This window comes from Nothobranchius furzeri, chromosome 4 (assembly GCF_043380555.1).
Source record: "Nothobranchius furzeri strain GRZ-AD chromosome 4, NfurGRZ-RIMD1, whole genome shotgun sequence".
Taxonomy (NCBI): domain Eukaryota; kingdom Metazoa; phylum Chordata; class Actinopteri; order Cyprinodontiformes; family Nothobranchiidae; genus Nothobranchius; species Nothobranchius furzeri.
The window spans coordinates 65,257,370-65,275,087 of record NC_091744.1 but is presented as its reverse complement, the minus strand read 5'-3'; the positions used below and the strand labels follow the sequence as shown (position 1 = coordinate 65,275,087).

The following is a 17,718-nucleotide window of genomic DNA, read 5'->3' as shown; positions in this document are numbered from 1 at the left end:
TTAAAAGACCTGCTGGAGCTCCTCACCAATGGGGACAATAGTGCAGAGCTGCCTTTCCTCTGGTCTGGTGTCTCCCACTTAGAACTTTGATATTGAAGAAGAAATAAGCTTTAGGGGTAATCTGTTACCTTAGATTTTGTGCTCTCTTTAGAGTTATGTTACATGTTAGTGTTTGAACCTGTTTTGGTTAAAGGGGTTTTAGATCCATGGTGGTTAATAATAATAATAATAATAATAGTCATCTTTTCTGGAGTAAGAGAAAAGTAAATACAACTTTTGTTAATTTTCCTTTGTGTCACGCGTCCTCCATGTTACCCCAGGCCCCCTAGACACCTGGTTGTAACAGAGATTGATCCGAATGAAGACGTTTGGCTCTGCCCATGTAGGGAAATGAAGATATGATCACTGCCCACAAACTGCTGAACTGACAAATCACACAAACAAAAGGACTATGTCACAATAATAAACCTTTTAAAGCATCCATTGTAAAAAAAAAAAAAAAAAAAACAATTTAAAAAGCTGATGCTGGAAGATTCTTTTGATACTTCTTTTTAAGAAAAATACAAGTTAAACCTTCTGTGCCAGAGTTAACTAAAGCCTTCAATGTTTAATGGTTTTATGGCGACTTCAATAAAATGTTTGATGGTGTAATATTTTCTTCTTTTTTCAGCTCATTTCAACAGAAAAGGCTCAGATTGGAAAAGAAACAAATAGACCTTATAAGAATTTCACATTTCTGTCCTCTAATTTTTACTGTCACTGTTGACAGATGTGTGTTTTAAAAGGAATAGAATCAATTTAAATGAGATATCCAGAGATTAATATACGCTACGCTGCTCAATATCGATTCTGAACAGTCAAACTCCTAAAATCCTAAAAAAAGAAACTTTTTTGTGTCTAATCAGCTCTCAATAGAGTGAAATTAGGAGCTGATTGGGCTGTTTTGGTAAGCCATTACTAAAAAAAAAAGTGGAACAAGGTTAGCACCGTGTTACCTTGCCGATAACATCATTGCGGCTGAGCCTGTCCTTGTCCATGACGGTGATGATGATGGTGGTCTCCCTCAGCACGTGAGCGGGCACGTCGAAAGGGAAAGACTCGTTGAAAACAGGATTCAAACATCGCTTCATCACGACTGTCTTCTTCTTCTCTACACGCTTGTCCTTGTGCATGAGCCACACCTTCACATAGGGATCTGCAGGAAGCAGAATAAAGGATGCACAGAGATGGTGTTTACAGGAGAGGCATTGAGAAGATGCCCAAGCATGGTTGGTGATTTTTCTTTGGGGGTCATGTTTGCAATTACCCTCTTCGTTGTTAAAGTCATAAAAAGGCAGCAGGGAAGGAAGATCTCATTTGGGCTCAAGGTCAATCTATTCCCTGAGCTCCAAAACATACAAATGAGCAAGTATTTATGGAAATGGGGCCTGAGATTTGTACTAAAAGTTCTGGAGTAACACTTTACTTGGTAATACAAAGTGTCACCTACTGGTATTCAGATGCTGCGAAAGAACAAGGCAGAGCGTGTTTTACAGGAATCTAGACATCAGGCTGTGCTGCAGCCCATTTATCAGGAACCCAGAAGATCCTCATACATAAACGACACGTTATCGATGTAGTGTCACCTTGGCACTACTGTTGAGTGGACAGTGGCCTTCCACTGCACAGAGCCACCAGCAAATATTTATGAAGTCAGACAAATAAGTCCTGGAGGTCAGGACAAGGGCAGGTGAGTGCTGAGCGGAGGTCTGAGGGGGAAAAAAAGACTGAACAAAGAGAAGTGTATACCTGAGGTGCCCCCGATGTCCATGGCTTTAAGATGGCGGGCTTTGATGATGTTCACAGTGATGGTGTTGGCTGTAGGATTATAGCAGAGGGACACCAGCAGGTCTCCTCGTCTCCCCTGAGCAGAATAAAAGGAAACAAAACACAGTGGAGCAGGATTTGTGGGATTTCATCACGGAATATCAATCTCCAGATTACACGCTGACTTTGTTGTTTAACATGACATCACTTCCTTTTTGGCTCTAACTCCCCGTGCCACACACAGATGGTCCAGTGACCAGGCTGGCTTAGCTAAGATGCTTGCTCACCCAAAAACAAACAAGCCCAGAGCTGTGACCAAATGTGTCACACTTGAGTTATTTTTTATCATTTCAATAAATAACACAGCAATTAAAAGAGAGCACTGGTCACGGTCCTGCCTAATGGGCCATTTTTTTGTCTCTTACGCTGCCATCACTGCAGGGTTTGAGCTCCTTCCAGAAGGTCTTCAGCTGGCCTAGTTCCACCTTGTTGAGGGGGATTGACACCTCTCCAATGGGGTCATTCCTGCTGAAGCGATCATAGTCCAGCACCTGGAGGTAGAGGGTGCGCTCTCTCACCTTCTCATAAGGGAAGCCTTAAACACAAACACACATGTGGAGAAGAGTGATGGGCGGGGGGGGGGGGGGACAGCTAAGTGGCAGAGAGGGCCATGTGAAAGAGCAACACGCTACCAGCCATGAATCTGACAAAGGCCAGAGTGTGCGACAAGACCTGTTAGATCTGCCGCTGTTCTTTCAAACGACCCGGAGGGATCATTATACAGCTCTCCTACCACACACACACACACACACACACACACACACACACACACACACACACACACACACACACACACACACACACACACACACTCACACACTCACTCACTCTGTCTCTAAATGAGTCAGAGATTTTCCAACAGTAGTTTTGCTATTTTATTATGACATTTTCAACCTAAAACAAAGATTGTAAAAGAGCAATTTACATAGAAATGACACTCTCCACGGAGCATCTGCAGTTTACAAGGCTAATAATATTTACCACAAAAATGAGCTGCAGTTCTCACAAAATGCTCTTGATTTCACAACTCTGTTGCATTTTCACAAAACACACAAAGTGCAATTAAAAAAATATATGTTTCTGGAGTACTTTTAGAAGCCTGTATCCGACAAAAGTCTGAATAATTATGACCAGCATCACATGTCCGCTACCTCACATTTCTACAGAGAAACCTGACTGGGTTTTCTCATTAAAGCTGGAGTACGTAGTTCAAAAATGTAAGTAACCTAAAAAATGCTTTATTTAGACCATCTGACCTTGTTCTATGATATAAAGTAGGTAATCTTACAAAATGTATATTTCTCCAAAGTCTCTCCCCTGGTCTCTACAGCAAAATTAGTCATTCACAGTTGAGTGTTGAGCAATAGATTTACATATCCACAAGAGCAAGGGTGGGGGACCCTGGTCCATCGAGGGCCACTGTCCAGCATATTTTAGTTTCAACCCTGCTTCAACACACCTGATTTCAATCAGCAGGTGATTAACAGGCTTCTGCAGAGCCTGATGAGCTGCTGCACAGGTGATTCAACCACTGAATCAGAAGTGTTGGAGCAAAGACGTGCAGGATACCGGCCCTCGAGGACCAGGGTTCCCCACTCCTGCACAAGAGGGATCTGTCAATGAATGAGAATGTACCCCATTACCCAGCATGCACCATGGTGATGCGCCTGTCAGCTTAGCACACTAGCCTAGCTTGAATGCTAACTCAACTTGCATTAAATTATTGTCATTCTTTAAACTTCAAGCTAGATCTAGAAGAGGAGGGAGAGAAATGGAAAAGCATTAATGCTTTTTGGATTGGAGCAAAGTGACTGGTGTTGTGTTCAAGCTTACGCTACACCTGACTATTTTAGCCATACCAAAGGTGTTCTGCCTGTTTTAGACATTTTCCTGTTTGAAACTGGCAGATTTGGTTTAAATGAGTGATTAGCAGCTCCTGCAGATCTCGATGTAGACTGAGGAGGTAATTCAGCAGTTAGAATCAGGTGTGTCTGAGCAGGAACATAAAAAAATACTCATCCGTTAGCGCCACAAGACTGTGTGCGCGGTATGAGGCGTGGCTTTCAGCTCCTCCGTGAAGGGAAATGGGACCAGGGGCTGCTGGAGTTATAGCCGTTCATATTTTAAAATCCCCTCCTCCTCTCCTTTATGACCCCATCGTAAAAAGTAGCTCTAAATTCTCACATGGGTTTATTTCCAGGCATGTTAGATCATTTCACCCTTTCTCTAAAACAAAGTTAACAAACATTAACAATGGTGTGACAAACCTTCAAAAAGGAAAGTTTCATTCCAGTGGGGGTTAAGGTTCTTCCTCTTGACCTTGGTCTCCAGCTTGTGCTTCTTGTCAGGCAGCAGGTAGATTTTCACAAAAGGATCTGACGTACCGGAGAAGTCCTTGGCTGGGAGTTCCTGACCCCTGAGAACTTTGACTGTAAGGGTCGTGTTCTGGAAGCTATAGCCTATGCTGAACTGGATCCGGCCCAGCTTTTCACTCACCGGCCCTTCTCCGTCATCATCCTCTGAACCTGGAGACAGCTGCAGGGTCACAAAAAGCAGACAGATGACTATGAAAACCTTTACGCCCAGCAGTTCACACTCAAGAGAAAGGTTCAGTCCAAGGGCAGACTTGCTGTAACACAAGCCCTTTGATGAGTCGGAGTGAGGGACAGAATTTAGAGCCATATTTCTGCTCAGAGACACAGATTGTTCTGATGTTAAGAAGACAGAGTTCTTAATTTCCTTACTAATGTTCTTAAGAGGTGGCAGGTGCTCAGATTGAAGATACAGAGCTTTATACCCATTCTCTCTCACACAGGCACTCTGACTGCTTTATCATTGCTGTGCACTAAAAGGCTGATATCTGATAAAGGCAGCAGAGAGAGGGAACGGGAGAGGTGGAGACAAACAGAAAAAGTTTGAGAGAATAACCAGGAAATGCAGCTCAAGGTTGGCTTTCTTCACTTTTCTCCTTGGAGCTCCACCTTCTGCCTCTGTCATGTTTTATTTTCCCTCCCCATCTAACAATGGCATAAATTAGAGGAAGGAATTTATTTGAGGACCTTGAGAGGAGATAATCAAGAAGCCTTTCATTAAATCGCTTTGTGCAAGAGCCACTTCTGACCTTTGGAAGATGAATAATCTGAGAAGCATTTTTGGTGTAAAAACGTCCTTTGAGCATAAAATAAATTCATCATTCTTTTTAGGGATGAGATGGGGTTGGATTAGAGCTAAATGACAAGCACTCACTTCAACATTTATCATAATGAATTTAGGAACAGGAGGAACAAGTGTGAAATGTTCCAACTGTAATTTTTAGAGCAGCATGAGTCACCTTGGATAGCGAGTCCTGCTTGATTGCCACCATGGGAACTGCCTCTGTGTTCGTTTTTTTCCTCATCGCCGTCTCCAGCTTTAGCCAAACCTTCTATTTGAGTCTGCAGTGAGTTTGCAGCCTACATTCTGCAGGTTACATCCAGTTACAGTAGGAATAATTACTAGTCAATCAGGTTTTAAGTATCAAACAGTGACGCTAATTCAGCAAGACAAAAAATGTCCCAGGTAGAACTCAAACTTTGCCTGTGGCCTTTGTAAATTACAAACAACACAAAAATGCATTGTCAGAGTTAAAGCTTCAAACTTGCATTTTGCAACTTTAAAACACAAACTTTGTTTTTAAACTGAAGCTGGTACAAACATACATTGTTAATGGAAACCTATTTTTGGATCCGTCCATCCATTCATCCATCCATTTTCCTCTGCTTCAGGGTCGGGCAGCGGGGGCAGCAGCCAAGGCAGGGAGGCCCAGACACCCCTCTCTGTAGCTATTTGGGGGAGCTTCTTCCCTTGGGTCTCCTCCCAGTTGAATGAGACCCAAAACCTCACCATGGAGGAGTTAAGGAGGCATCCTAACTAGATGCCCCTTGACGTGGAGGAGCAGCGGGTCTACTTCAAGCCCCTCCTGGATGATCGAGCTTCTCACCCAGTCTTTAAGGGCGAGCCCAGCGACCCTGCGGAGAAAACTCTTTTGGCTGTTTGTATCCGCAATCTCGTTCTGTCACTTCCTAAGGCTCATGACCAGGGGTGAGGGTAAGAACGAAGATTGACCGGTAAATCGAAAGCTTCACCTTTGGGCTCAGCTCTCTCTTCACCACGACAGACCAGTACAATGCCCGCATCACTGCAGATGCTGCACCAATCCGCCTATTGATCTTGCACTCCATTTTTTCCTTACTCGTGAACAAGACCTTGAGATACTTAACTCCTCCACTTGGGGCAGGAACTCGTCCCTGACCTTGAGAAAGCCTTCAACACTTTTCTGACTCAAGACCATGGTTTCGGATTTAGAGGAGCCAATGATCATCCAAGCCGCTTCAAACTTGGCTGCAAACTGCTGCAGTGAAAGCTAGAGTTCACGTTCTGATGAAGCCAACAGGACCACATCATCTGCAAAAAGCAGATATCTGATCTTCAGGCCACCAAAACAGGTTCCCTCAACACCTTGGCTGCGCCTAGAAATCCCATCCATAAAAGTTATGAACAGAATCGGTGACAAAGGGCAGCCTTGGCAGTGTCCAACTCTCACTGGGAACTAGCCCGACATACTGCTGGCAATGTGTACCAAGCTCTGGCACCAGGACCTAACAACTCGTATCAGAGGGCCTGGTACCCCATACTCCCGAAGTACCCCCCACAAGGGACACAGTCGAACGCCTTCTCCAAATCCACAAAACACATGTAGATTGGTTGGGCGAACTCCCACTCACCCTCCAAGATCCCTCTAAGGGTATAGAGCTGGTCGAGTGTTTCACAGCCAGGACGAAAACCACAGTGCTTCTCCTGAATCAGAGGTTCAACAATCCACCAAACCCTGCTGAATGGACTTCACCAGGGAGGTCCCCCTTTTAAAGTAGGGGGATCAACACCCCAGTCTGCCAATCCAGTGCAACTGCCCCCGATGTCCACGCGATATTGCAGAGCCGCATCAGCCAACCTGCTTTCCCCTCCTGAGGCACCAGATGGTGGACCAGAATCTCCTCGAAACCATACAGAAGTCTTGCTCTATGGTATCACCAAACTCCTCCCATGCCTGCCTGACAGCATCCCTAAGTTTTTAGGTTGCCATCACAACAGACACAGATGACCCTGCGGTCGCAGCTCTGGTCAGCCACCTCGACAATGGAGGCCCGAAACATGGCTCACTTGGACTCAGTGTCCCCAGAAACGATTTGGAAGTTCTGTCGGAGGTGGAGATTGAAGCTCCGTCTGACAGGAGACTCTGCCAGACGTTCCCAACAGACCCTCACAATACGTTTGGCCTGCCAGGTCTCAGTGACCGGCATCCTCCTCACCATCGGAGCCAACTCACCACCAGGTTGTGTTGAGTTGAAACCTTCGTCCTTCTCTTCACTCAAGTGTCCAGATGAGACGACAACAAAGTTGATCATCAAGCTGTGGCCTAAGGTATCCTGGTGCTAAGAGCATATATCACTACGGGGCAGCAGTAGCTCAGGTGGTAGAGCGGGTTGCCTCATGATCGGAGGGTCATGGGTTCGATTCCAGCTCCCGCCAGGGGATCCTGCTGTTGTGTCCTTGGGCAAGACACTTCACCCAACTTGCCTGTGCTAGTGGTGGTCAGAGGGGCCGACGGCGCCAAATGGCAGCCTCGCCTCTGTCAGACCTCCCCAAGGTGGCTGTGGCTACAAGTAGCCTACCATCACTAGCAGTGTGTGAATGTGAGAGTGTGTGGAAAGCGTCTTTGGGTGTCTAGAAAAGTGCTATATAAGTTCAATGCATTATTATTTATTATGCTTGAACATCTTGTTCATTGTGGACAATCCATGACAATTACGGAAATCCAATAACACAGCTCGGATTCGTATCAGGGCGGCCGTTCCTCCCAACCACACCCCTTCAGGTGTCAGTGTTGATGCCCACGTGAGCGTTAATGTCCCCCAGCAGAACAAGGGAGTCACCGGAGGGAGCGCTCTCCAGCATCCCCTCCAAGAACCTCAGCAAGGGTGGGTAGTCTGACCTGCAGTTTGGTGCACAAGCACAAACAACAGTCAGGACATGTCGCCCCATATGTGGGTGGAGGGAGGCTAACCTCTTGTACACCTTGGGTAAACCCCAATGTACAGGTGCAAAGATGGAGGGGCAACTAGTATGCCCACCCCTGCTCTGCGCCTCTCAGCAGGAGAAACTCCAGAGAGGTAGAGAGTCCAACTCCTTTCAAGGAAACTGGTTCCAGAGCCAGAGCCATGCATCGAGGTGAGTCCAACCATACTTAAACTGAACCTCTCAACCTCACACACCAACTCAGGCTTTCCCACCAGCGAGGTGACGTTCCACCTACCAGAGGATCAGACCCGCAAGGCCCCTGTCTAAATAAAATGTTGAGGATATATAATTGAAAATGGGTACCGGTTGTTAGATTAATTTATTAGCATAATAAAGAAACACAAGTTGTAATGATTAATTTCCACATTTATTCATTTTAAAACTTTATTCATAATGTATTTGTCTGGGTATTCTTTTAGAACAAAAACATTTTGTGTTGAAATGTTGTGCAAACATAAGCACAAAGACTTAGTTTGGCATTTTTCCTGTTATGAATTTAAAAAAAAAAAGAAAATCTTTAGTTTTAAATGGAACCAGGTGTTTTAAATGGTGAAAACCAGACCTAGGTCAGTACTGACTTGGGCACCGTGGAACAGGTCATCTTACCATCACCATGTCTCCAGTGAGAGAGTTGGCCAAGTCCGTCACAGAGGAGTGGCCGTCGGCATCAGGGGGTTGGCCCTTGGGGCTGTTAGCTGGCTTGTTACCCCTGAAAGCAAAAACTCATGTTGACAAAGGAACAACCTCCAGATCATGTGCTGAGAGCTCATCTCATCTACAGAAAGGGAGAACGTCTGAGCCCATGGGGAGTCCAACCTCTGCCCGTCCCAAACGATCAAATCTGTCCCAGTTTACATTGGATAGATGTCACTTCAAAACCAAACAAGTGCTTTTTTCTGCAGCTATCAGTAACAAAGCCAGATAAAATGTGCCAAAGATTCCACAGATAATTGCTGGGCGCTACACCTGAGGACATCTGATGCAGAGAAATGTGATGGATGGGAATAAGCTGAGCTTATGATGACTATAGATGTGTCCAGTTTGGCAAACACCTTTAAAACACACATTTTTCAGACACAACGCAAAACAGAACCGCTAAACTTAGAGAATGATTTTAATCCTTAGAAGGTTTACGAGACACATATAAAACAACATATATAGAGAGGACAGACGCTGTCTGTTCAATTAGTTCTCCGATGCGTCGACAACACAAATGACTTATAGAAACAGAAAGCAGAGAGAAGGAAACTCCAGCTGGCACTAAAGTACAAATGTTAGTTGAGTTTTATTCCTGTGCACAAAACAGGTGGCAGAAACACTCCTTATGTTCATACATCATGAAAACAAGAATCACAAAAGTGTACAGAAAATCAGAGAAGAAGACAAAAATTATAAACTAGTGAGAGGTTAAAGAAAGCATGGCAGAAGGACAGAAAAAGGAGAATTTAATAGAAAAGTTGTTGTAATGTGATACATAAATGACACACAGCTATCAATAGAGACGACCAGTCAAAGCACACTGAAACACATGTAGGTAACAGACAAACGAGTAAAACAACAACAGCAACATAAGAGAGAGAGAGACATGAGCAGACGGAGAGAGGATTTGGAGGTTGCAGACACACGGTTAACAGAAATCATAAGGACTGAGAACGTTTGAGAAATACACAGGCTAAATAAAAACACTGTATCCATGTTAGAAGAGATAACAAGTATTAATGGCAGGAACAGCATGAAACCAAGAGAGAGAGAGAGAGAGAGAGAGAGAGAGAGAGAGAGAGAGAGAGAGAGAGAGAGAGAGAGAGAGAGTTTGTTACAAACACCAGCACATTAGAGAGAGAAAAAGAGAGCTGCAAGAAAAGAGAGGGGATGAAGGGAGGAAAAGCCTGCAAACACAAGAGAGGCTTAGTTTGGTCAGTCTGATAAGTATCAAAGAATAGGAGACAGAAAGAAAAATAAAAAAACACACTTTAACAGGAGACAAACATGCTAAAAGGAGAAAAAGAGCACAAAGAAAAAGGAAAAGAAAAGGACAATAAATACAATTGATCATTAGGATAAAGAGAACAAGAAGCATCCTTTTGATTAGAGGAGAGCGCAGAGTGGGAGGAAAGGGGGATATACCACACACAGCTGTAATATCACCAGATCACAAACAAGGACAAATAATAAGGGCGTGGGAAGAGCACATTTAGAGTGTTACAAAAGAGGGCTTTGTGAGAAATAACTGCAGACAATCGAAGTTATTTTTAAAGCTAGCCTGATTTTTCCAACCATTTAGCAACACTCTAAAAGCGTAGACTGGGAACACAGGGCCAAAGCGCTAACTGGCATTGGCTACATGTGCATATGAAATATATGCAAGTAGTTTGTCACTCAGAGAGTGAGGGCAATGCCTTTGGGCAATAAACGGAGAGCCCATAGAAAAGTCTGTCTGTCTGGCCAGCATTCTCTGTCGAGCTTTCACTCAGAGAATGTATCTTTGTTTTGTTCCTTTTTGACGCAAAAATGCTGCAAATTTGGATGAGAGTTGATGCTGAATGCTATAATGTGTGCCTTTTTTTTTCTTTCTTTTTTTTGCAAAAAAAGACGAGGACAAAACTGGAGGAAAATGTACTGACAAATAGACAGACAGAGAAAGCAAGCAAACGAGACGAGCAGACAGACAATCACTTCAACCAGCAGAGGAACCAGAGCGAGGCCGGGGGAGAGGAGGGTGTTAACCATTCATGAAGCAAGGGGAATATTCATCAGCTGGTGTAAGATAGAAGGCATGGGATTGTGGGTTTTTATTTTTTTATTATTATGGGATGTGCTATGTTTTTGAAGCAGCAGCTAAGCTGCAGGCGGTGAGCTTTGAGAGGATAGACATCACATACTGTAGGGTATGAAGATGTTCTCCAATAGATTGACGCAAAGCACCTCCCGCCTCCTCAACCTCAAGTATTGATGGGAGAGTGAGCGCCTTCAATTATTTATTCTCCCTCATGCTTCATTCAGGGGGTTCAGTGCATTCTCAGGTAGATGCAGATGAAGGACTGGCCTCTGCACAGCACCAAAGTGGTCCTCTGCTTCCTGCCTCCAGGCTGCTCAAATAAAGCATCTGAGGCTGCAGCTCTGATGGAGGAAATAAAGTTTCCTCTTCCAGATTGCACACTATGAAGCAAATAATGTCAGATTCCATGTTTTTTAGGCCTTATTAATTGTAACAGATGGTGGAGCTACAATTGATATATTTTGGTGCCAGAATCTGCTCCCTATTGGGATTTGGGGGGCTGATATGGTTTTGGTTCAAGTCTGTGAAGCCTGCAGTGGTCTACAGTTTCCAGTGGGAGGCAGAGTGGGTTCAGATCAGATTCTCCCAGGAAAGTGGGCTGTTGGCATAGCAACGACTCTTGAAACACAGACTGTACATATAGGAGGTTTGGTTTGTGTGTGTGTGTGTGTGTGTGTGTGTGTGTGTGTGTGTGTGTGTGTGTGTGTGTGTGTGTGTGTGTGTGTGTGTGCGTGTGTGTGCGTGTGTGTGTGTGTGTGTGTGTGTGTGTGTGTGTGTGTGTGTGTGTGTGTGTGTGTGGCTGTTGGGAATTGGCCGCAAAGGGTAGAGGGTGTTTTTAAAAGAAGGAGGGTGTGGGTGCAACATACAGGCAAAACAGACGGGAGAACACAGAAGATAAAGGTTTAGGATATATGACAGGTACGGGTGAGAGCCTCGCAGACACACACATTCACGTGAACGGACATATGGAGGCTGGCAGGGCCACTTTAGGTTTCACCGTCCTGTGATACTATCCTGTTTGGTTACCTGACCGAGGGCCAGCAGCTCGAAGAGAGGGGGGAAGAGGGGGGGCACGCACTCCGCTTCTAGGCTGGAGAGAGACGCGAGAAAGAGAGCCCAGCCCACCTCACTCCCCGTGCTTTTTTTGTTTTGTTTTGTTTTTTTGCAAACATTCAGTCTCCCCGCCCTTCCTTCTGTAAACATGTCACACTCAAACAAACACCCTGTGACCATGGAGGGATGCGATAAAACATGGATGCTCCGTTTCAGCGCCGCCTACTTGATCTATCCTTCTGTTTAGGAGTACATCAGCACACTTCTCAGGATGATTATAAAACTGCAGCACGCCATTAAATAAGTTATCATCCACATGAAACACCTAAGCATTCACATTACAGCCGATCCTGCTGCTTTACATTTGTCTGTTGCTCCTTCATAAAACTGTACCTTGATGCAAAGTTGCATCATTTACTGAGATCTGCTAAATACTACAAATCATTTGTTGTCACCATTTTATTTCTTTTTAACATGCAACTTGTGCATTGTTTTTTAAAAATATTACATTTGTGCAAGACAGTCTATCGTGTAGCCTCTCTTTACAGCCTCCCAGTTCTGTCTGCAGCTTCGTTTCATACCTCACAGCTCAACTGCAAAAGGTAACTTGTCATTCCAGGGCTCTATGAGCAACACAAAGTCATCAAACCGCTTTTAGAGGTCCATTAAAACTCCACACTCTATCAAATGGAGTCTGCTGACTGTTTTGAATCCTGATTTATTTCGGAGATTGCCTCTGGAGGTGGAAGCTGCTGCATTATGTGCCACCTGCTCTGAGGCAGGGCACCAGAGTCCTAGGTTAATGCTCCTAATAGCTCATGTCCCAGTCTACCATCCATCTATCTGGATATAAGAGAAGAAAATGTGTACCAGCATGTACCTGCTGGCTATGAGTGCTGCCGTTAGCTCTAATGCATGTGAAGAGTATGATGAGTACCCCCATCTCTCTCGCTCACTGGGCTCTGTGAAGGAAGATGAGTTTTTTCTCTCTCTAGGTTTGCCCCGATCTCCACTGACCTCTATAGATGCCAGGGTGTATGGATCTACCTCCACCCCTTTTCTCTTTGCGACTTCCTGTTTTGATGCTGTAGACTCAGCACTTCTATTAGCATGTAGCTGAATGGATCTCGATGTGATGTGCAGACAAGCAAGATGACCGCAGGAAGCCACAGCTTCAGGGATGTTTTATCTCAGAGTTCCTATAGAGTCTAGCGATTATGTTAATCTGGCCTGAGACGCCTTTGTCACAGAAGGAGTGCCGTGTCAGACCGTTACAGAGAATGATCAATGTATGTATTTATCCACAGATCTGGTAAGTGCTTTAATCTTTAAATAGTGGAATTTATTTTCCTTCTTGGTTTTGTTCTGGTAAAATAACAGCTGTGGTTCCAAATGACTGATTTAAGCTGCTTTCTTTAGGTGGGTGGAACGGTACGGTGTCCCAGGAGTCCAAAACAGAAAACAACACAAAATGTATGAACACCACTACCGAGAACATGATTTTTTACAAAACACATATGAAACTAAATTGATAATAAAAACAAAATTTAAAATAGAAAAAGGTAAATAAAAATATGTCTAAATAATGTTAAGAGAATGAAAAGCTGGTCTCAATAATCAACACAATAAAAATACAAATTTCTAGGGATGCATCGATGGATCGGCATTTGATCCCAATCGGCCGATAGCACCTCTATCGGTTTTGGTCGGAGTTTTCAAAATAGATCAAAGCAGACCGATCAGCCAGACCATTTTAGATTAGGTTACATTTCCTTTATTCCCAGATTATGTAGTTCGTAGCACTCATTATAATGTTGTAGAAAATTTCTGGCCAATCCACGTGATCGGTATCGGTGATCGGTATCAGCATTCTTTGATATCGTGATCGGCAGCAAAAAACCTGATCGGTGCATCCCTACAAATTTCCCCAAAAAGAAAAGATGAAACATTTTTGAAATTAATAAAATAAATAGACTGCATTTCTCACTTCACTAACAACAATGAAACACAACATTTCACCAAACAAGTATACTGTAGACATCTACAGAAAAACACACTATCATGTACAAAACACATTTTCTCAAAGAAATGACACTGAAGCAAAAGAAATTCACATTTTAGAAAACACAAAAACAAATATGTAACATTTCCCAAATCAAATGGGACAATTTTTAATGCTTTTGTGTTTTCTAGAATATTGTTTCGACACATCAGAACGTGAACACCGTATTTTTTTAACCACAAGCTGATCTAAAATAATCCATATTTACATTGATTCAGCTTTAGAGCTCATAACTGCCTTCCACAGCGTTTGTCCCTTCATGTCAACTCCATTCATTATAAATGTTAATATACGGACCAAATAGCAATAAATCTCTGTAAGTGCATCATGTCTGTAAGGCTCAGAAATATACATCTATGTCTATTAATATCTCAGAGAGGGGAAAAACTCCATGCTTACGCAAAGTTATGTAATGTGCATGGATGAATAATTGAAGGACCGCAGGCAAGTGGATTGAATGTTAATGTGGCTATGAAAGGATCCCACCTCCTCTCTACTAAACCCCCCACCCCCCATCCTTGTTGGACTGTTTACTAGTTGCTCTCGCCGAGGTCGACGCTGCAGGGAGCTCCAGGGGTCGGCTGCTTTTTACAGCAATGAGACGCCAAAGAAAACCTGCAGAATATGTTCACTGAGTTGCAACTGAATTGCAAAAGTGAAGCCTAATGAGGCATTAACAAGCCACTCTAGCGTGCTAATTAGTGCTTCTAAGAACCGCAACTTATGGATCCCTGCTACACAAACTTCTCATCGCTCAGCCACTGCTTTGTGTGCCTTAACCTCAGTCTGAAACTCTTTATCTCCTCCACCGACTCGGCTGCAGCTCATAAAACACACAATCACTCAGAGTGCTTCAGCCCAGCTTCTGCACACACACACACACGCACGCACGCACGCACGCACGCACACACACACACACACACACACACGCACGCACGCACGCACGCACGCGCACGCACGCACGCACGCACGCACGCACGCACACACACACACACGCACGCACGCACACACACACACTCACGCACGCACGCACGCACACACACACACACACACACACACACACACACACACACACACACACAAGGTCAGTGAATAATGAATATCACACACTACAACACCTTCTCAGGGTCAGCGGGGGGAAACATGGTGGTTATTGCCTTTAACTATAGTCGAGCAGCACAGAAGCAGAAACACACCACTCCATCTCTGACATACATATAACTATCACACTGATAAACTACCAGGTTGGTTTCTATAATCGCTGGAATTCTTTATTAAAGTAAATAGAGCAACAAAACAACATAAGAATATTTACTGGATACAAATAACATTTTAAACTAAACTGAAACAAATACATGAAAATAATAAAACAACTGTATTACCTTGAGCTTGATTAAAAATATAATAAGAAACATAAGGTGAGTGAGTTCAAGCAAAGTTTTATCGAAAGCAAGATACTTTTGAGCTATTTTAACCTTTTAAAGTACATTTAGGTAGTGGGGCATTCTCTGATGACCCTATCCCATGTTCTTTAGTAAAAATTAGTGTTATAGTTGTTAATGTGTTTCTTTATGCTTTGTTTTAACAGGGTTATTATTAAAGTTTGTGCCCCTAAACTGACAAAAGTCTGGATTATAGACCTTATGGTCATTTACTGGATCAAAAGCTCAGTAATTTAAAATCCACGGCTTTAATGGATAGTTAGCTCATTTTAATGTAAGACTTTGTGAAAAGGTTAAACATGTTGAACGCTCATTTAATCAGTACATTTGCAATGGCCTCTAGTAGGAAGGAATGCCTTGTAAGACGTACTGTGGGGAGAAAAAACCCAGAAGCACGGAGAATTCAGCTGGAGGAGAAAGTAGCTTCAGACAACAGGATTTGAAGTCTTGTTTCCTGATATTTGGACATCTCTTCTGTGATTGGATAACAGCAACACAACTCTACCACTTACTCAGTTTGCTTTGCTTTGTTGATGTTTATTTTCCTAAGAATAACGCAAGCCTGGAGGAGTTCTGCCATGTGTTGGAGTTGCTAATGTTAACGGTTAGCTTCTACTATAGCCGAGAAGTTCTCTGCTGTTTCCTGGACGCTAACAACAGCCTTCTCGGGGGCAAGTCAAGATAGGTGAGTCAGTAAATGTTAAGTGTGTCGTAGATCTGTCAGGATTTTCTAATCCTAGCGTTTCACCATCTATTTTCTATCGGAAGCTAATGCAGGAGATAGGTGTAGGAGACTCATGTTCGGCCTGCATGAAAAGCTCAGAGTGACCGATTATAATCAGAAATAAGATTTAAAAAGTGGTTTTTCAGTGTTCCACACCTTTAAACCGTGCTCCATCCTTTTCACTTTGCTGTTGGGTCCTTCAGCAAGACCCATACCTGCTGTAACTATGTCAGAGGCGCCAATGGTGCAGTGTCAGCCTGTCAGTGAGAATAAATATTAGATTCATCGTGACGTTCTACCGTCTCATAAAAAGCGGTATAGAATAGAATAGAATAGAATAGAATTTCTAAACCCTTTTTATAGAATTTTTAACACTGATCTTGGTTTTTACTCTTTGTAGTCATTTGAACTTCCAAGACATTGAATATCTTTTTTTATTAGAAATTAAATATGCTATATTTGATGTTTATATTTATTTATTTAATTAGTTTTCACTTCTTTGCTTTTATATTTGTTTATTCATAGACCTTTGGTTGTTTTGAAATGTGACTAAATCTGAATTTTCATTGCTGAATAAAACCCATCAGTAGAAATCCCTAGAAAATCCTGAGTAATTATTTATGGCTGAAACTACTTTGCATTCAAAGTTGCGTGAAGCAGAAAGGTTAAACAGATGTGTTTGAGTGGATTTACTTAGTTACTGCTGCCCGTTTGGCTCGTGTAGCACAGCTGTGCACATAATCAGCTCTCTGCTCTTCATCAGGAGAGAGAATCCTCTTTCATGTTGGCACTGATGGCGTTAACGTTTTAGGCTCACGTCAACTAATCACGTTAACTTCAGAGACTTTGTGCTTGGCTTCACCACTGAAAGGCCGCTCAAACTAAAATTAATAAATTCATGAGGTGGAACGTGAGTGATGCAGGTGAAGATGAGTGATGAAGAAGAGCCAATGTGTGATGATTGGGGTAAACATGTGATAGGCTTAAAGACTGCTTGATGCCCGAGCTTAAAGACTGCATTTATACCCCTCTATGCAGCTCCAAGGAGGATCCAGTGACTGTTTGTTATTTGTTATAAGACTGATTTCATTTGAACAATAGTGTGGTAAGAAATGCAGTTTACAGTACCAATGCTTCACAGTGAACGAAAATTCATAGCAGTTCATATAGATTAAAAACCGACCAATGTAAATATATTAACAATACTGTTTAAAAGCTAATATTTCATGTTATATTTCATGTTAGAGTCATTTTAGTTAAAAAGAGAGAATTGTGTATTGGCCATCGACTAACAATCGATCGATTAGTAGTGACTTAGCCTTCCACTAGGGGGAAAACGGCGCACTCGCTCCTCATTGCATTAAACGGCCGCATGAGAGAAGCAGCTCACAAATCACTTTCGTGATTCTTTCTCCCCTGTTTCAGGTAATGTGATAAAAACATGATCTGTATATTACCTGCAGGCTTTCTAAGTCGGTTGGATAGATGGACCGTAGGTGTTTATGAGTTGTAGATTATTTAATATCAGTTTTGTGCGTAGTTAGACCACACCACCGGTGTTTCAGTCGACCACACGGTGATAGCTATTAACTAACGGCAAGTGCTAGCAATGCTACTGGTACCACTCGTGCTGAAGAACTTTATTCTGTAAATCCTGACTATTTTGTTTAATAATTGG

General features: G+C 43.1%; 1 protein-coding gene across 2 annotated transcripts in view; it reads right to left on the bottom strand.

Annotated features, from left to right (window-relative positions):
• syt7a (synaptotagmin VIIa) overlaps window positions 1–17,718 on the bottom strand; it is a 48,714-nt gene that overhangs the window by 11,404 nt on the left and 19,592 nt on the right. For both annotated transcript variants that reach the window (XM_015964314.3, XM_054733007.2), the window contains 5 exons: window positions 8,590–8,692; window positions 4,134–4,401; window positions 2,232–2,401; window positions 1,789–1,903; window positions 996–1,195 (listed from right to left, as the gene is read on the bottom strand). In XM_015964314.3, the coding sequence (XP_015819800.1) occupies window positions 996–1,195; window positions 1,789–1,903; window positions 2,232–2,401; window positions 4,134–4,401; window positions 8,590–8,692 (856 nt within the window). The remainder of the gene's footprint in view (window positions 1–995; window positions 1,196–1,788; window positions 1,904–2,231; window positions 2,402–4,133; window positions 4,402–8,589; window positions 8,693–17,718) is intronic.